General features: G+C 37.5%; 1 protein-coding gene and 1 pseudogene across 2 annotated transcripts in view; one reads left to right on the top strand and one right to left on the bottom strand.

The window, feature by feature from the left end:
- Positions 1-577: 577 nt before the first annotated feature.
- The window catches only part of LOC149843199 (uncharacterized), a 242517-nt gene continuing 221651 nt past the window's right edge, over positions 578-21443 (bottom strand). The window contains exon 4 of the mRNA XM_090001735.1: positions 578-736. Within this exon, the coding sequence (XP_089857861.1) occupies positions 650-736 (87 nt within the window). The 3' untranslated portion in view covers positions 578-649. The remainder of the gene's footprint in view (positions 737-21443) is intronic.
- Positions 17504-21191, top strand: LOC149843202 (receptor-like kinase TMK4 pseudogene; annotated as a pseudogene). Its single transcript, XR_016431194.1, has 2 exons — positions 17504-19811; positions 20665-21191. The product of XR_016431194.1 is annotated as a receptor-like kinase TMK4 pseudogene (transcript).

Genomic DNA, 21443 nt, shown 5'->3' with positions numbered 1-21443 from the left:
ATGTTATTAGTGCATTGTTCTCACCCTTCAGTACTTGTTCCAAATAATCACTAATTTGGTCTCCCCTATCGTTTCTAAGTCCAACCACTACAACAAACAGCAGATTAGCGACGACCACTTTCTGTCACTAATTCGTCGCTAATCCGTCGCTAACAGGCGTAGCGACGGATTAGCAACAACGAGGCGACGATATGCTTACGTCGCGAATATTTTGACGCTAACTGCCGACGGATTTATTTCGTCGCCAGGTCCATCGCTAATTGCGACGGACTAACGAGCGTTGTATTCCGTCGCCAATCCGTCGGTACTAAACGGCGACCACGGCTTGGCGACGGATTTACTTCCGTCGCTATGCCGTCGCTAGATTTATATGAATAGCGACAGATGGTTCCGTCGCTAATCCGTCGCAAACACGAAAAAAAATAAAAAAAAAATTTATTTGAAAATTAAATACCGAGAACGGTATAATTTATATTTCCTGTACAATTTATATTTCCTGTAAATAAAAAACAAACCACAAAAAAAATCCATATAACAAGAATCTACAACAATTAATCTTTCCACCTTAAAATTAACAAGTTTAATTATTTACAATTCAACAATTACAATTAGGAAACATAAAAAAATAGAACTTCTTCAACACAGTTCTCTAATCATCGCCAAGATTTTGTGCATCTTCTTGTTCATTGTCTTTATCTGTCCCTTCAGCTCCACTACGCTGATTATCGCTAGCAGCCTACACAAGAAAAGAACAGTCAATATTGATAAACAAAATATAATGAAATAAATTACACACTATATGTGATTCTATCATGTGCTCATGTGTGATCTAAGACAATAAAAAAACTCTATATGTGATTCTATCATGCTCATATGTGCTCTAAGGCAGGCAAAAAGTTATATATGTGATTCTATCATGCTCATATGTGTGTTAAGGCAGTCAAAAAATTGAATATGTGATTATAGCATGTTCATATGTGTTCTAAGGCAACTAGAAAAACTCTATTTGTGATTCTACCATGATCAGATATGCTTTAAGGCAGGCAAAAAACTATATATGTGATTCGATGATGCTCGTATATGTGCTAAGGCAGTCAAAAAATTGAATATGTGATTATAGCATGCTCATATGTGCTGTAAGGCAGGCAAAGCAAAAAAAATTATATGTGATTCTATCATAAATGATATATGTTCTAAGGCAGTAAAAAAACTCTATATGTGATTTGTGCATGCTCATATGTGTTTTAAGGTAGTCAAAAAACTGAATATGTGATTATAACATGCTCATATGTGTTCTTAGGCAGTCAAAAAACTGAATATGTGATTATAGAATGCTCATATGTGCTCTAAGGCAGGCAAAAAAACTTTATATGTGATTATAGCATGCTCATATGTGCTCTAAGGCAATAAAAAAACTCTATATGTGATTCTATCATGATCATATGTGTGCTAAGGCAGTCAAAAAACTGAATATGTGTTCTTAGGCAGTCAAAAAACTGAATATGTGATTATAGCATGCTCATATGTGCTCTAAGGCAGTCAAAAAAACTTTATATGTGATTCTATCATGCTAATATGTGTTCTAAGGCAGTCAAAAAAACTTTATATGTGATTCTATCATGCTCATATGTGTTCTTAGGCAGTCAAAAAACTGAATATGTGATTATAGCATGCTCATATGTGCTCTAAGGCAGACAAAAAATTTTATATGTAATTATAGCATGCTCATATGTGCTCTAAGGCAATAAAAAAACTCTATATGTTATTATAGCATGCTCATATGTGCTCTAAGGCAGGCAAAAAACTCTATATCTGATTCTATCATGCTCATATGTGCTCTAAGGCAGGCAAAAAGTTATATATGTGATTTGATTATGCTCATATGTGTTCTAAAGCAGACAAAAAACTGAATATGTGATTATACCTGAGAGGGACCTGGAATCGAAGATCCCCTGTTCAGAACAAGATTGTTGATCTCATTTCGGAGAAAGGGGGCGACGGTGTCATGGAAGTAGTTATTCAGTGATTCCGTAACGATCTGGCGTACATCATCACCGGAAAGAATAGTCTGTTGCTTGGAGCTTATGTTGGTGCAAGAAGTCGGTGAGCCGTAAGTGGAAGAAGCAATAACTGGTGAAGTGTTCATATTACTCCCAAACCCGAACACGCGACCTTTTTTGGGTTCACCTGCTGCAGTCACCCATGCTGTATGATCAAATGATGGATGCTGAGTAGCGTCATCGCCATATCGCTCTACCATCTGTTGCTCATATGCCTCCTACAAAATAATGTTTAAAGTATTCATTAATAATTAATGATAACATTATGATAACTTGCATATATATTGCAATGATTATTAATAGAATAAATACATACCGTTGTCGTTCTCGCCTTCTCTGATACGAAGACTCCCGTGGTCTTCCGTTTATGTGTTTCAACAAACACATCCTTATATGGTACACTGCCTCCTTTTTCTGCTTCCTGCGAAGTTAAATGACAAATGATTTAGTACCCAAGTTTACAACAATACTTATAAAATTAATATTATATATTGATGAGTTACCATTTTCTTCAGGTGGCTCCCAAATGTCTTAGATCCACCTGTGTGTAGATGGGCTTCGGGCATCTTCGATCGATTTTGTGCAGCCTTCGCAGAGCGATTTCTAAATGCATCTCCCGCCCACTTATCGCACATTTCATCCCAATAATCTCTCCTGATAGTAATAGGTCCATGGCCCTTCCACAGTAATGGATCATCTACTACGCCAGATGTTTTTTTTGCTGCAGTCTTCATAGTGTGCAGCATGTCTGCAAATCGATTGGCAGCCACCTTTTGCCACACCTTCCTTGCATCATTTTCTTCCACCGTAGTTGCGAAACGATTCGAAACCTACAAATATTTTCAGAAAGTTAGTAGACATTAGTTAAATAAATTAAATATGAAACACATTAACTATGAGGAACAACTGTATACCATGAATGAGGACCACAATCTGTCTAACACCTCCTTTGGGTACTCTTTCCATTGAGCAACCGGTCCTGATAGATGTTGAAGAAGTGAATTTCTAATCTCCCGTACTACTTCTTGTGGCTCAAACCTCGTGCTGCACATGAATTGTTACACAGTAAATATCAATATAAAATATTTATAAGATATGCAATAATTGAAAACAAAATACTTACGGTCGATTATCGATATACACTATTCGAATGAGTCTTCTTGTGCCAGCCTGAGAAGACCTTGTTTCCTGTGTTTGCTCTTGACTTGTGTAATCAACTGGTGTAGGTGGGTCGTGTACAGGCGCAACATCATCTGTAAAAAAATACGTTAGAAATTCTCAGAATGCGCATTTGAACTAATCAAGCATCCAATTAGTTATATGATATACCTATCACAGGAGCCCGTGAAGATGAAGGTTGAGCCTGGCTACTACTGGATGAGCGACCACTATAACCTCCACGAACCATATTCTAACAAATAACATATGTCATACAATACATTCAAATAATTCACATCAAGTATTACAATGCATTCAAGTCATTCACATCAAGCATTGCAATGCATTCAAATCATTCGCATCAAGTATTACAATGCATTCAAATAATTCAAATCATTCACATCAAGTATTGCAATAATTCAAATCATTCGTTGCATAAATTATAATACATTCAAATAATTGAAATCATTCACATCAAGTATTGCAATGCATTTGAATCATTTGTATCAAGTATTACAATACATTCAAATAATTCAAATCATTCACATCAAGTATTACAATGCATTCAAATCATTCGTATCAAGTATCACAATACATTCAAATAAAATTTTTAATCATTCACATCAAGTGTTGCAATACAACTCATGCATTTGCATCAAGTATTACAATACATTCAAATAATTCAAATCATTCACATCAAGTATTGCAATGCATTAGAATCATTCGTATCAAGTATTACAATACATTCAATTAAAATTTGTAATCATTCACACCAAGTATTGCAATGCATTCGAATCATTCATATCAAGTATTACAATACATTCAAATAAAATTTTTAATCATTCACACCAAGTATTGCAATACAACTCACATCAAGTACTGCAATGCATTTAAATAGAGGTTTGTAGTATATGATTTTGCTCACTAGCTTGAGAATTCTTCCTCGTCACTAGTTTGACTTTCTTCTTCTTCTTCTTCTTCTTCTTCTTCTTCTTCTTCTTCTACTTCTTCTTCTTCTTCTTCATTGTTTGCCCATCCACTTGGTACATCATTTGGATCACATTCCTCTATGAATGTTTCATCGGCCAATGAAGATATGACATGCATATCATGCGCAACATCGTGACCATAAGCGAAGTCATAGACATCATCTGATTGATAGTAATCACTGTCTTCAGCTAACTCATCTTCCTGTAACTGATCATACTCGGGGTATAGTTTGGACTTCACCTTGCAAACTGCCCACCATTCATTTCTATCTGACTTTTTTATACTCGGATATGAAGTATAATAAACTTGTTGAGCTTGCGAGGCTAATATGAATGATTCATATGTTCCAAACCTGGATTTATGATTCACCTCCATAATGCCTGAAGCATTGTCGAGTCTTGTTGCAGTTGGATCAAACCAATGACACTTGAATATCGTAACCCTGTTATTCATGCCTAAGTAAGTCAACTCCATTATTTCCTCTATAACACCGTAGTAATCATGTTCATTTTCACCGTAGCTGCTACCCTTGACACACACGCCACTATTTATCGTTGATTTGTTTATATCGTAGTCTTTTGTATGGAATCGATAACCATTTACGATATACCCGTTGTAGCATTGCACAACTTTGGTCGGACCATTTTCTAAATCACATATTCCTTGATCTTTAACATCACCATGGCGAACCTACGCACAGACATAAACAATGATTGTGATCACGATCAATTAAGTAACTTAGTGTTGTTTATAAGTACAAAATTTATGTTAGCTTCTTTACCAACTGTTTCAACCACTCCACAAACTTAGTTTCACGTTCTTTTTGTACTTCTGCATCAGTGAGATGTGAAACTTCGCTTTGCAATTCCAGATCAAATCGTTTGCAAACCACAAATACTTATATTACCGAGCCATGTATCCACATATAGAACATAAAAGGATTTATAATTGAGTTGCATATACATATACTTACTCGATGTATGGGTCGATCGCTGAGCAATTAAAAAATATATAGATGTGTGCTGCATCTTGCTCTCGATCTGTCAATAGCCTTGATCGGCAACTACCAAATGCATGCCCAAGTGGTTGAAATATCGTCAGCTTGTCAGCTACAGTTACTTGTTCTCCATCATCGTTACGGGGCGGGCATGTGTAACGTGTTGGAATATGAGGTTCAAAGTACATAGATGAGAAATTTGAAATCTCTTCTAAAGTGTACGCCTCACAAATAAAGCCTTCTACTCTTGCTTTATTACGAACCTTTTTTTTTAGGTCGAACATGCATCTGACAAGAATATACATTTCAAATTTTAAATATCTGTCATTAAAGAGACAAATATAAAAAAACATATACCTTTCAAATGGGTACATCCATCGATATTGCACAGGGCCACCAACCCTTAGTTCATATGGCAGATGTATGATCAAATGTTCCATAACATCGAAAAATGCTGGCGGAAATATCTTTTCTAGCAGACAAACAGTGGTGATGACAGAGTCCTCGAGATTCTTTACATCTGATACAACGACCTCCGATGCGCACAATGTTCTGAAAAATCCGCTCAACTCAGACAATACCCCCCATATAGGTTTGTCTAACATATCATGGAATGCTAGGGGTATCAATCGTTGCATAAAGATATGACAATCATGGCTCTTCAACCCATATAACTGTCCATCGTCAATCTTCACAGCCCGAGCAATGTTAGAGACATATCCATCTGAAAATCTCAGTTGTCTCAACCATTGACATACATGTTTTATTTGATCAGGTCCGAGCACGTACTTTGCCTTTGGTTTTAGTACTTTGCCATTATACTCTTTGAGTTCCAATTCTGGTCTTTTACATATTAATTTTAAATCCATATGGGTCTTCGGATTATCCTTCGTTTTTCCTTTAATATTCATTACTGTATTGAACACATTATCAAACACATTTTTCTCTACATGCATCACATCCAAATTATGTCGTATCAATAGGGTCGGCCAATACAGTAGTTCCCAAAAAATAGATTTCTTTGTCCAATTGTGATCCTTCCCAAATCCACGGAAGGGTGTAGGACTGCGGGCATCTGTTAATACATCTGAAAAGTATCGCAATCTTCTTAGAATCTCTATGCCGGACAATCTTGAGGATGGACCTTTCGTTTCAGTTGTGCCTGCTTTAAACACATTCTTTTGTCGTCGGAACGGATGATCGCTGGGTAGAAATCGACGATGGCACTCAAACCAGCAAGGCTTCCTTCCATGCCTCAATCTAAAAGCTTTGGAATCTTCCATGCAGTACGGACAAGCCAACCTCCCATGTGTGCTCCAACCAGATAACATATCATATGCAGGGAAGTCACTGATTGTCCATAGAACAACGACCTTCATGTTGAAATTTTGTTTTTTGTGGGCATCATACGTGGTAACACCGTCATCCCACAATACTTTTAGTTCATCAATCAATGGCCTTAGATATACATCAAGATTTTGGCTAGGTGAGGTCGGGCCAGGGATCAACAGAGACAAGAAAAGATTTGGATGTTTCATACACAAGCTTGGTGGAAGGTTGTATGGAGTTACAAATACTGACCAGCATGAGTATGGAGTTGATCTACCCCCAAATGGATTAAATCCATCTGTACATAGACCGAGTCTAACATTTCGCACTTCCATTGCGAATTTCTGATGAGTACGATCAAAGTGCTTCCAAGCTTCAGCGTCAACAGGATGCGTGATCTTGTTTTCATCGTGTCAAACTTTATTTGCATGCAATCTCATGTGTTTAGCTGTCCTTGAAGACATATACAATCGCCGCAATCTAGAAGTGATAGGAAAGTAGCAGAGTGACTTGTATGGAACTTCCTTTGATCTCGTGCTACCATTGCCTCTTGTCTTTGGCTTGAACCGAGGATGCCCACATGACGGGCATGATATGTTATTTTCCTGCTCCTTGAAATACAACATGCAATGATTTGGACAAGCATCAATCTTTTTGTAACCCATACCTAGAGCGTTGACCATAACTTTTGCACGATAGAAATTTTGTGGCAATTTCTCATCTTTGGGCAACATACTCTTCACAATCATGCACAAATGGTCAAAACATGATTGACTCAAATTATACTCGGACTTCAAATTCATTAGTTGAAGAACTGCAGACAATATAGTGTGACTCTCACAACCGTTCCAAAGTGGCTCATCAGCATCTCTAAGTAAATCATAAAATCTACTAGTTGCATCGTTTGGTGATTCTTCATCTACAGCAGTTCTTACATCACTAGAACTCATAGCAGAACCCAGTTCTGTTCCTGCGGCATCAAATATCAAATTCGTATATGGATTATTGTGCACCACATTCACCCGTGCATCAAAATCGTTTCTAAATTCTTCTCCATGAAACGTCCAGTTCTGATAATCACTCACAAAACCCTTCCTGTATAGGTGATGTCTAACGCCATGAGGTTCTACAAATCGATTATTCTTACAAATCTTGCAGGGACACCTAATCCGACCAGTGGGATCTACTGTACTAACACTTGCTGTTGCAAATTCAATAAAATTGTCAACACCATCCATATATTCATGCGATAACTCATTGTCCACTATCCTACGGTACATCCATTCATGGTTTGCAGTCATTTTGTCGTATGATGTTACGAATAGTATCCTAACCAGTTAAAAGAGAACCATCAGAATGCTATGATGAAGAAAATATCAAATTTATCATGCAATATATGATGTCATACAATCACAAGAATTATGATGCATGCATTGATAACTTAATATTTTCATGTGCAAACTATTCATGACACGATACATTCATTTGAAGCATGCTTTCAGTATACAATTTCACATAGAAGACATAATCAAATTGAAAGTAACTACATGCAAGCATGGATACAATCACATCAAACATTGAAATACATCGAAATAATTCATATCAAACAAATGTCAAACGTGTACCTGCAGCAAACACACTTCAATATCCCACTAACTACTACCATGCCTAGCATGGACTCCGTACTCCAAAAATAAGAACACTTCCATATTCATACATTAAAATCATGCTCAGCATGATCTCCAAACTCCAACAAAGCAGTCCTAGATATCAACAACTAAGTGAGTGTGTGAACAATAAAGTGTTACATTCAATAAATTAAATAACATGTGATGCGCTTACATCACTTACTCACCACGGGTATTTACCCGATTTGCATTGTTTTTGTCACTTACTTACCACGGGTGGCGGGGCACAAGCGAGTTCCGTTGAGAAATCTGCAAAAAACACTGTGTTAAAATGAAGTCACCACCTGTCGAAAAAAAAACAACTAAACTGATGATGATATATCTAATGATGAAATGCGATGAAATAAAGTGTGCAAGTAATGTACTGCAATGAATATTGAAGCTAATTAGGGAAACACAAACACTTATGCAATGCAAAAAACAACTAAACTGATGATGATATATCTAATGATGAAATGCGATGAAATAAAGTGTGCAAGTAATGTACTGCAATGAATATTGAAGCTAATTAGGGAAACACAAACACTTATGCAATGCAAAAAACAACTAAACTAATGATGATATATCTAATGATGAAATAAAGTGTGCAAGTAATGTATTGCAATGAATATTAAAGCTAATTAGGTAAACATAAACACTTATGCAAAGGAAGCAAAAAGACTAAACAGAACTTTTACAAGAATGAAAAACTAAAAGATTAACAAAAATTAGCAAAACAAGAAATGCAGACAAGGAATTATCTAAACATGAAATGCAATGATCAAAAGCAAACATAGAAAAATGAAACAAGAAAATAACGAGAAAAACACAATTGGAAATTGAAATACAGGAAAACAGAAAAATGAACTTGTAAAAAAATTCAGGAAAATAAAATTTGAATGAAATAGACATAAAAAAATCAGATAAAAGCATGAAACATAAAACTGGACAAACAAAATTTTGAATGAAAGAAAAGAAAACAGGGAAAAATTAAAAACAGGAAATTAGAACCAGAAATTAAAAACAGGAACAATTAGCAACAGAAAAAAAAACTAAAAACTATACCTAATGTAAACAGTAAAGCAAACAAAAAATTACTGAAAATTCAGAAAAGAAAAACAGGTAATGCAATTCTGAAAAAGAAAGCAAACAGGAACCGACTCAATTGAAAAGCAAAAAATTCAACAATGAAAACAGAAAAATAAAAAATTGACATCAAACAAGACATAAAATGAAAATCAGATTTATGCTAAAGATGAAAACAGGAATTGGAATAGTTCGAGAATTAGGAAACACAAATCTATTACGATGACTGAATCATAATGCAGAAACACTGAATTAAAAACAAATAGAGACAATTGAATGTAAACTGAAAGTGTAATGCAGAAAAAAAACATAAGAAATAAAAAAAAACATGAAATTGACGATTGTAAAACAAGAAAAATCAACAATGAACAACAACAATCGACAAACAATGAAAATAAAAACTCAGATCTATGAACCGATTAAAAAAATTTGCAGATGCTTAAGACGGGAAACAGAGAAACAAATGCTAATTCGATCTATTGTTTTTTTCTTTTTATTTTTATTTCTCTTGTTTTTGTTTTTTATTTATTCTGTTTTATACAGAATTAATGGAAGAAGAAGAAAATGCAGATGAGGAATCAGAGGAAGAAGAAGAAGAAGAATAAGAAGAAGAATGAAGATGAATTACCGTACCAGAGGGGTTAGAAGAGAAATGCAGGGGGGTCGTCCCCCTGCTACCGGAAATGATTACCTGCGCGTCGCTGGGCGGTGGCGGGAGGCTGACGGGGAGCGGCGGCTGGCGAGCGGTGGACGGTGGGGGCCGGATAGAGGCCGACGGGCGGCGGGAGGGAGAGGGCGGCGAGCGGGAGTAAGACAGCGAAACAGGAAAAAGAGAAAGAGGGATGGGATTAGGGATTTACGCAACATTTAGCGATGGAATAATTCCGTCGCTAAGCCGTCGTAAATCAAAATACCAAAATAGCGACGGAATATATTCGGTCGCTAAGCCGTCGCTAATTAGCGACGGATTAGCAACGACAGAGTTCCCTCTCTAAATCCTTCGCTAAAATGGTTTTCTTGTATTAAGAATTAGCGACAAAAAATTGATGTCGCTAATCTGTCGCTAAGTAGCGACGGATTAGCGATAAAAGTTGTTTCCTCGCTAATCCGTCACTAATTAGCGATAGATTGTTTCTCTAGCTAATCTGTCGCGAATTAGCGACGGAAAAAATCCGTCGCAAATTTCCGTCGCTAATTAACAATTTTCTTGTAGTGAACTCAATCGATATGGTATACTCAGAATCATTGCTATCATCTGATTTTGCATTGTTTTTCGTCATCGCTGCTAGCACAAAATGATTGATCAACTGCACAAAGTAAATCAAAACTCATCGTATTTATGACTCTATTTGCTTCAAAAAATGCAATATTTCTGTAATCCCAACTTTCAAAATTAACCAAAAAAATAACACCTTTAGTTCAAGCATAAATTAGAAAGAGCTTTAACCTTACCTAGGTTTGTTATCTACATTGGAAGGATGGGTGTCATATAACATCTTGCGATGAAGATCGCTGGCATTGATTGTCCAAGTGATTCCATATTATTTGCAGTGATCCTCTCATCATTAACTATTGAGAACGGTGGGGGATGTTCGCTAGAGGAGTTAACTCAATAGCAGGTGGCTAAGATAGATGCACATTATCCATAAGATTTCAATCATTTCATTATTGTATATCACTTCCAACTACGTCTTGTGTAGCTTTACTAGCAACTAAGTAAATGTTGCTCCTATATAACATTGATTGTGCATCATCATCGTCAAAGAGATGTATCCATATATCTTTGCCATCTAATTTTAGAGTGCACTTATATTTATGAACCATTAACTCTTCCATATAACTGATTTTTTGAGTCATTAATGCTATAAATTCCTTATAATTGTTATTTTTAGAGACCAATATAAATCTCTAAAGGGGTTGCTCAATGCTAAAGTAATTTACAAATAACATTTCTATAGCTATCATAACTACCTACACCAACCACACAATGTATAACAACATTGAAAACTAACAACCCACAAATATCACATAACCAACCCTTAGCCTCAATTAAACAAAGATATATATTTTTACAAAACAACTGAATATTGATAAGCAACAAAAAAAAGTAACTACATGCACATTTATATGGCACGAAAACCCAAAAAAATAAAAAAAATTGAAAAAACTAACAGGCAAACCGATGAGAGATTTTTGCAAAGTCACCGCCTCTCATGATATCACTAGAATATTCGCTTGAATGTCATCGAAAGTTTTGGGAACCACCCATAATAACTAAATTTTTTAAATGTTAAATAAATTTCTTTTAATATCTGGATCTTGAATCAAATCTGGACATGATACATAGTTCAAAGGCTCAATCCAAATAAAATTTAGATCTAGATTTCTTACCAGATCTGGATACTGATTCTCACCCATATCTAAAATTAAAATGGATATGTTTAACAAATCCAGATATTATCCAAACAAATAATTTTCACCAGATCCAGATATTTATCTAGATTCATATTTCAAGGACATATTCATAAATATTTATATTATCGAAAGGCAAATTAGTAATTTCATAATTAGGGGTATATTTGAGAAAATAATAAAATTATTAAGGGTAAAAGTGTAATTTACCATCCCAATGGCATATTTAGGTAAATACTCAAACCAAAAAGGGTAAAAAAGTAATTTTTATAACTCAAATGACAACTCGATTATGTGGGATCAGACCAAGGCTATTTTAATAAAATAAATAAGATTTAATGAAATTAATAAATAAAATAAATAAAAATAATATAAAATAATCCAAAACCATCAACTTTGACAGTTTTGGCAAATGGTTTTTGAGGTGGGACCCACCTGAGGAGGGTGAATCACTCCCTCCTTCTCTCCCTAAGGTGACACCCAGCTAGGAAAAAGGGTGAGTCACCCCCTCTCCTCTTCTTATCTTGACAACCAGAGGGAGGCAACCTCCTTTAGGGGCTATAAATAGCCCCACCCCCTCTTTCTCTCACCTAACAACACCCCTCTCCTCTCTCTAGCTTTCTCTCTTCTCTTTTGTTTTTATCACTTCTCTCTCTAGCTTTCCCTCTCTCTTTCTGTCTCCTTTTTTTCTCTTTTAGAAAGTTGGGTTTAGATTAATTCTTGGCAATACTCAATTAGTATCAAAGATTTAGCCATCTACAAAGAAAATTTGGGCAAATATAAGACGTGAATAAGGTATTATTCTTCAGAACTTGCTAGATTCTAGTATAAATTCCTTAAATTGATCTTTCAGCAAGTTCTATCAAAATTCTCTTTTGATTTTCAGAAATATAGATTTGATATAAAGAAAGTTCTGGCAAAATTTTTATTTGACTTTCAGAACATTGATTTGATCTAAAGGAAGTTTTGATAAAAAATCTGTTTGAATTTCAGAAATTTTGAATTACTTTAAAGGAAGTTCTGAAAAAAATTCATTTGATTTTCATAAAATATTGATTTGATCTAAAGGAAATTTTCGCAAAATTTTTGTTTGATTTTTAGAAATATTGATTTGATCTAAAGGAAGTTCTAGCAAAACTTTTGTTTGATTCTCAGAAATATTGATTTGATCTAAAGGAAGTTATGGTGAAATTTTTGTTTGATTTTCATAAATATGAATTTGATATAAAGAAACTTTTGGTAAAAAATTCATTTGATTCTTAGAAATTATGACTTGATATAAAATGGGTTCTGATAAAATTTTTAGAAATTATGACTTGATATAAAGTAAGTTCTATCAAGAAATTATAGGGAAATTATGGTTTAAAATGTAGAAGATTCTACAGTAATCGCAAGTTTGATAAAACATATACTTGAATGATGAATGGTGCATGTTTAGAATTACAGTGTGTATACGCATGGATGAATGAAATTCTTATGATGCTTGTTTATAGTTATGACATGTACATCAATAATAAAAAGAATGCATATATGCAAGTATGACATATGCATGAAAGATCATAGTTGAGTTAAATATGCATTCTGGGAATGTCGAGGTGCCTGTTAGAGAAAGAACAAAATGAATGCATGATATAATGCATTAGATACTTTCCATGTAGATACTTGCTTTAAATTTTGGTTGTTTATGTTTTAAATTTACAAGTATGTAAATGCATGAGATGCATGGATGAGTGTCATAAAAATTTATGAGTAATAACTCAGGTGCAACTTTGGGACAATTTTAAAGTGCGACATTCAGGCAGGGAGTTGGATCCCAACACTCCACTCCGAATCCAAGTGTTTTGGGTCAAGATTTGAGTCGGTTTCCACGAGTTCTGACCCACATCACACCGATTTTGAGTCCTATGGGTCCAGTTTAGGGGTCCTACCTCTAGATTGGGCTCAATCTTTTGATTTTGGTCTGAGTTATCTGATTCAAACCTAAATTGAACCTAATAGAACCCAGTCGGAGCTCCAACTTCAATCCAGACTAGGTCAACCCATTTGTATTTTGGATATACATCAGGGTTAAACTAGACCTATACCCATCAAACTCTAATCTTGTATCTGACCCAAACCATTCTGGGTTCGACAAACCATTATATTCCTGATTCAGAAGCAATCCACCGAATCTTCACCAAGCCTATTATCCTCGTCATCCAAACCCAACTTCAACCTATAAACTAAACCAAGCTCACACCAAATCCAATCCACATCAGCCCTTAACCTATTCAAAGCCAACCATTGGTCCCATAAATTCCCCACATAAGCCTCTCCTAATTAATCCAAACCCCACTTTTGGACCCATCTAGAATCAAGGTCTGTTTCATGGTGCTCGTTAGTGACCCATTTTACGAGGTTTTTTTTTGGACCAGCATGCTCATGAACTAATAGGTGCACATCATGATCGGAGGCAGGCAAATATTCTTCATGGCCATGAACCTGAGAGGCCGCTCCTAAGACACATGGATTGAGGAGATCCTTCTCAGAAGTTTGTGCAGTGGCTGGGCAGCAAAGCCGGTAGTAAATGACCTACTCTCTCTCTCTCTCTCTTCTCTCACTTTTCTTTTTTCTTTCCCTTCTTTGTTCCTCTCTCTCTCACTTTTCTTCTTTGATCATCTCTCATTTATATAATTAGGGCTTTGATTATAACTGTGATTAGGGCTTTAAATACAAAATTTCTTTGATTGGGGATTTAAATCAAATCTTTTAATTATAGTTTTTTATATTTAGTTTGACTAAGATTTTTCATTGATTTGATTAGGGCTTTTTTTCTTTGATTTTTATTGTTTAGGGTTTTGAATCAAATATCTTTAATTAGGGCTTTTGATATTTAATTTGATTAAAACTTTCTTTCAATTTGATTACATTTTTTTCCTTTGATTTTCATTGTTTAGGGCTTTGAATCAAATATCTTTAATTAGGGCTTTTGATATTTAATTTGATTAAAGCTTCCCTTCGATTTGATTAGGTTTTTTTCTTTGATTTTTTTTTTATTAGGGCTTTGAATGAAATATCTTTAATTAAGGCTTTTCTTTGACTTTATTAGGGCTTTTTTTCTTTGATTTTTTTATTAGGGCTTTGAATCAAGTTACTTTAATTAGGACTTCTTATAGCTAATTTGATTAAGTCTTTTCTTGCATTTGATTAAGATTGTTTTTATTTGATTTTCTTTGTTTAAGGTTTTAAATTAGGGATTTTATATTTAATTTTATGGTCTATTTATGGTTTTTTATTTTATAGTCAATTTTTGGTTTTTTATTATATGGTTATTTTTCTTATAGTTTAGGGTTTTGGGTTTATTTATGAATTATTTTCTTGCATTTTAGGGTTTTATGATTTATTTATGGTTTTTGCATTTGTATATAAAATTTATGAATTCTTATTTTTTCAAATCACCCAAAATTTAAATATTTTTGGTACTTGGATCCAGTTTGAGATCCATATTCGGGAATAAAATCCATAAATTTTTTATAAACTTTCATAATTAGATCTAATATGGCACCGATTAAAGCATTTATATATCAAAAATATCAATTCATATTTTTCCTAAATTATTCAAATTATAACCATTTTTTGGTTTTTAGATCCAATTCAAGATTCATATTTGAAACTAAATTCCATAATAAACATGTTAAAACATTCATATGGTGGGGGTGGATCGAGTTGTATGATCCAAAATGAAGTTATCCGACTCATTATTCATATGTCCAAGCCGTCTCTACAATATAAATATTAAATGCCAAATAGAAGGAACACAACTTTTTGTCCAGTCAAAACAAAAGCTAGACGTAGTAAAGTTGTTACAAAACATGTGTTTTGTCTTATTATATATGTTCGGTTGTTCCATCCAATCTTAGACAACCAATCAAACACACCCTTAGAGTCCATATCACCTGTCACTACTTCCCTGCAAGTTCTTAATGGACTCTTTTTCTTCTACTTCCATACCGTTCTTACAAGTGTTGTAATCAGTGTTTTAAAACTCGCCGAGTCAACTCGTTGACTCGGCTGACTCGGCTCGGCTCGCCCCTCCAGCGAGTCAACCCGGCAAGGCAAACTCGGTTTGCCAAAACTCGGGCTTGACTCGGCCTGACTCGGGCGAGTTTTGTGATGTTTGAAATTTGTTTTTTGAGTTTCAAATTACAGTTTTTTGAGTTTTGGATGCCTATGGGAAGTCACATTTAGGTTTCATCATCCATTTGTTATGTGAACAAGCATTGTACATATTCAAATATTAGTAGTCTTTTTATAGTTGTGCCATTAATATATTTCCTGCATAGTTTTATACATGAGAAAATTGCTTATTTATGTTGATATTGGGCATTCTGTAAACTTTCAATATGCACATATATCCCTGTTTTACATTTATGGATTTGTTAGAGAGGGAATTAAAACTTTTAAAACAAGCTAGCATATATGATTGGCCATTTTAGGAACCTTAGGTAGTAGCAGACTGAACTCATGGTGACCAAATCCTCTAATTCAAGTCATGAATTAGTCAAAGTGCTTGTATAGATATCAAATTCAATTATTCAAGCAAACCTCTATAGCTCTTTGCAGTTGTTTTTATATTCTTATAGACATTTGGAGACTATGTTTACTCAAAAACATGGTTTCAGACAAATTATATATTGTTTTTCTTTTAAAATCAAAAGTTAACAAAACCCGGTCCGAGTCACCGAGTTGACCCGCCGAGTCACGAGTCAATAAAGAACGAGTCGAGTTCCGAGTCACGAGTTTTAAAACCTTGGTTGTAATAGGGTCTTCATACAACATGCCCAAACCAATTCCCTGATTTTTTTTTATGGGTAGAACTCCTAGACATTTTTTGACAGATTCATTTATAAGCTTGTCCTTTCTTATATGAAAATATAAAAACAATTTATATAAATATTAAACAAATTATTTATATGACTATAAAAAAAAGTGTGATAGTTTAAAATCAGAGATAATCTTAAGTTTTTTGTTACTACAATGACCTTTGAAAATATCACAATAAAATCACAATATACTCAAAATATCAGCAATATAAGTAACATAGTCTTCAACTTCAAGAAATCTCAAATCCTCAGATATAAGGTCCAATTTTCTTGGCCAGATCCATTCCATACGCAAGGTCCACCGCCGAGCTTCCTTGCCCTTTAAGAAATAGCAAGCTATGGAGGCAACAACTAAAGGGCCAGGATGGAAAAGTGGGCTGGGTATCTCTCTGACCCAAATCCTGTTCTTAAAATGGTTTTGCAAAGCACGATTTGGAAATATGTTCAAATTGGTATTAAAGTTAGTTTACCAATCCCCAGCAGCATAACAAGTTAGCAAAACTCTATTTAAAACAAGTATTCCTCAAATAGAATTTTGAAAAAACCTAATAATAACAAATAAATATATGCTCATGTTTTTGCTTTCTTAAACTAAGAAATAAAACCAAACCTAAATTAAATCAATCACACATATCTTTTTCTCATCTTCTTTGGCCAATTTAATGAATCTACGAGCCTTACGGATCCAGACCCAACCATCTCCCTTTTCGGGTCGGGCCAACCCTAATCGACCCGTGTTCAAAAGTACAAAAAAAGAGGTTAACGAACTCGTTGTCAATGGAAAATTAGTCAAAATTACAGCAAATAAAAAACAATAAAAAACAATAAAAAACACCTAAAAATAAGTAATATGATTAAAAGAAACAACAAAGCAACCTTTTTCCGGAACACAATCGGGAGCAATACAAAAGAAGCCGTTGCGACGGTCTCTGCTTTGAAAAAACCAAACGAACCGAAAACCCTCAGCCCTCTCTCTCTCTCTCTCTCAGCACCATGGCTCGCTGTCGACGTCGTCCGGCCACCACTATCACCGTCCTCCACCTCCTCCACCTCCTCTTCTCCGCCGCCTGGGCTGCGACCTTCTCCGACGATGCCACGGCGATGCTTGACCTGGCGGAAACCATCGGCGGAGAGTCGCTGGGGTGGAAGGGCTCGGACCCCTGCAGCTGGCCTCACGTCGGCTGCGACGGAAACCGCGTAACGTCCATCCAGCTCGCCAATGCCGGCATCTCCGGCACCCTCCCTCCATCCATCTCCAAGCTGACCAAGCTCACCACCCTCGCCCTCCAGAGCAACCACTTCACCGGCCCCATCCCCGTCCTCTCCGGCCTCTCTTCCCTCCAGACCCTCTTTCTCAACGACAACAACTTCTCCTCCCTCCCCTCGGGCGCCTTCTCCGGCCTCACCACCCTCCAGATTGTCCGCCTCGACTACAACCCTCTCGACCCCTGGTCCATCCCCGCCGAGCTTGCGCTGTCCACCAACCTCAAGTCGTTCATGGCCAGCAAGGCTAACGCCATCGGCACCATCCCGGATTTCTTCGGCTCGATGCCGAACCTCCAGGAGCTCAAGCTCTCCTACAACAACCTCACTGGCGGGCTGCCCACTTCGTTCGCGAAATCGGGCATACAGGTTCTCTGGCTGAACAACCAGCAGGGGGATAAGCTCGCCGGCTCGATCGATGTCCTCGGTCAGATGACGGAGCTGACTCAGGTCTGGCTTCATTCGAATGCGTTCTCAGGTCCCGTCCCGGACCTCTCTAAATGCACCTCCCTCTTCGACCTCCAGCTCAGGGACAACGCCCTCACGGGCGTCGTCCCCGCCTCCCTCACCTCCCTGAGCTCTCTGCAAAACATCTCTCTGGCCAACAACCATCTAGAGGGTCCGTTTCCCAGCTTCCCCAAATCGGTCACCCAGCTCGATATAGGGACCACCAACAGCTTCTGCCTCGCGCAACCAGGCCCCTGCGACCCACGGATCGATATCCTCCTCGCCATTGCCGCGGATATGAACTATCCGGCAGCCTTCGCCGCTTCTTGGAAAGGGAACAACCCCTGCGATGGCTGGCCGTTCGTCACCTGCGATTCGCAGGGAGCCATCACCGTGCTCAACTTCGATAACCAGCACTTGGCGGGCACCATTTCTCCGGCGATCGCGAAGCTGACCGGCCTGAAGACCCTTCTCCTCAACAACAACAACTTCACTGGAACGATTCCCGCTAGCCTCACCACGCTGCCGAATTTGCAGACGATCGACGTCTCGAACAACAACCTCACCGGATACGTGCCCAATTTCTCCCGAAGCGTTACGCTCAAGTTATCTGGCAATGTGCTTCTGGGTAGTGGTAATTCCTCAGGGGGCAATGGAGGGTCTGGAAGTGGTAGTGGTGCCAATGGATCTGGGGCTAATGACGGTTCATCCTCTTCGCTCGGTACTCGTATTGGAGTAGGAATAGGCGTCGCAATGGCGCTTCTCGTAATCGCCGGACTAGCGTATTTTTACCGGCTCAAGCGGAAGGGCGCGAAATTTGCCAAAGCGCAGAGTCCCCCTCCTCCTCCTGCAAATGGAACAGATCACGTTAAGCTCAACATTGTTAATGGAAATGGGTACTTGACGAGCGAGCAACAGAGCGTATCGAGCAGCGGACCAGGCAGTTTGGCAGATCCAGGCACCATGGTTATATCCATCCAAGTGCTTCAGCAAGTAACCAGCAATTTCAGTGAATCCAACGTGATCGGCCGGGGCGGTTTCGGGGTCGTTTACAGAGGAGAGCTTCACGACGGAACCAAGATCGCGGTGAAGAGGATGGAAGGATCGGCGATGGGGAACAAGGGGATGAGCGAGTTCCTCGCGGAGATCGGCGTCCTGACCAAGGTTCGGCACCGGCATTTGGTGGCATTGCTCGGGTACTGCATCGAGGGGAATGAAAGGCTTCTGGTTTATGAGTACATGCCGCAGGGGACGTTGGGGCAGCACCTGTTTGATGGGCCGGAGAACGGGTTCTCTTTCCTCAATTGGAAGGCGAGGGTGACGATTGCGCTGGATGTTGCCAGAGGGGTTGAGTACCTGCATAGTTTGGCTCAGAAGAGTTTCATTCACAGAGATTTGAAGCCTTCGAATATACTGCTGGGCGATAATATGAGAGCTAAAGTCTCAGACTTTGGCCTTGTCAAGCTCGCCCCTGAAGGGAAGTACTCGGTGGAGACGCGATTGGCCGGGACGTTTGGATATCTTGCACCGGAGTATGCTAGTAAGTTTATTGTTTTTTTTTTTTTGTTTTTTCATTGCCTTTTTCTGCTGCTGCATTTTTGCTTGGATGCATTGTTAAATTTGTTTGGATTTTTATGTTTTGTCTGATTGGTAGTTTGCGAATGCAGTGCTAATGTTGAATCACTTTAGCAGTCTATGCTTATTTATTAGATAATGCATTTTTAGAATTCAATTTGACATTGTTGCCGATATTACTAAAAACAGCTGTCAGAGTGAATGGTATCTACAATTTCATTTCCAGATTACAATCTGGGATTTTTTTTTCACTTATAGAAAGGATGGCTAATAAGGTGATCACGCTTAGACTGGTAACTGGAAAAAATTGTTAGATTTTTTATATCAAGTGTAATATCTTTTATCCTGACGATTAACTGAAAGTAGACAAACTATTGATCATCATAATTTTTTCAATCCAAGAATTCATTACACATTTAAAATTCCTAAGACGTAAGTACTACTTGTTGAGGGAAATTTCAGTGAATGCTTTTTCTTTTATGTTTCTGTTCCTCTACCAATAGGGCCTTGAAAGCATCCAAGTGTTTGCTGTTAGGAATCCCAGTCCCCACAGTCTTGGTAAGATCTTTTATAATAGATCTGTATGTTTTCTTGCTTCCCAGCTCTGATATCCGATCCTTGCTACTTTTGTTTGTGTAACACCAAGAAGTATTGTAATTTTAGCATCAGTTCAAGGGCATTACATTGTCCTATGAGAAACATTTAATTTGTAGTTTTGCTCCTCCTTCCTATTTGTTCTTTCATTCTCTATTTGAATACGCTAGCGTTAAATTTTTGAAATTTCTGTTAAAGCTTTCCTCCTCTGCTATTTTCTGCAGCTACCGGAAGGGTGACAACCAAGGTTGATGTTTACGCATTCGGGGTGGTCCTCATGGAAATGATTACGGGTCGGAAAGCCCTGGATGAATCACAGCCAGAAGAAAGTTGCCATTTAGTCACATGGTTCCGCAGAATTCTGATCAGCAACAAGGGCGAAATAAGCAAGGTTGTCGATCCATCCATCAACGTGGACGACGAAGAAACATTCAAAAGCATCTGTACAGTGGCTGAGCTAGCTGGCCACTGCACGGCAAGGGAGGCCAGCCAGAGGCCAGACATGAGCCATGCAGTCAATGTCCTTGCCCCACTGGTGGAACAATGGAAACCCTGCAGCAGGGATGAGGAAAGCACTGAAGGTGTGAACTATGATATACCACTCTCTGTTTCCCTGCAGAGATGGCAAGCCAATGAAGGCACCTCCATGATGACAGAGATTTTTTACAGAGACAGCACCACCATCGACAATACTCAGTCCAGTATACCAGTCAGTGCGGCTTGTTTCCCCGATGCTGCCAATTGCCGATGAGAAAAGAAGAAAAGGCAGAGAAGCTTCAGTTCTGCGGTTGCTTTTTTTTTCTGAATTGTGGTTCTTTTTTTTTCATCCATCTCAGCTGCATCTGCTTCCGGTCTCTTTGTTTTGCATTGCAGACCAGACTTGGCTGAATACTTTGTTGCTTGGGCTCTAGGTGGGTGAATGGGGTATTGGGTTTTTTTTACTTATTTGTAGTTCCTTCATTCCTTTGTAAAAAAAAGGAATTAACATATTTCTAGGATGGTC

Source organism: Nuphar pumila, chromosome 3, assembly GCF_984573655.1.
Source record: "Nuphar pumila chromosome 3, dmNupPumi1.hap1.1, whole genome shotgun sequence".
NCBI lineage: Eukaryota > Viridiplantae > Streptophyta > Magnoliopsida > Nymphaeales > Nymphaeaceae > Nuphar > Nuphar pumila.
Note: the sequence above shows the minus strand (reverse complement) of the source record. Positions and strands in the feature narration are given on the sequence as shown.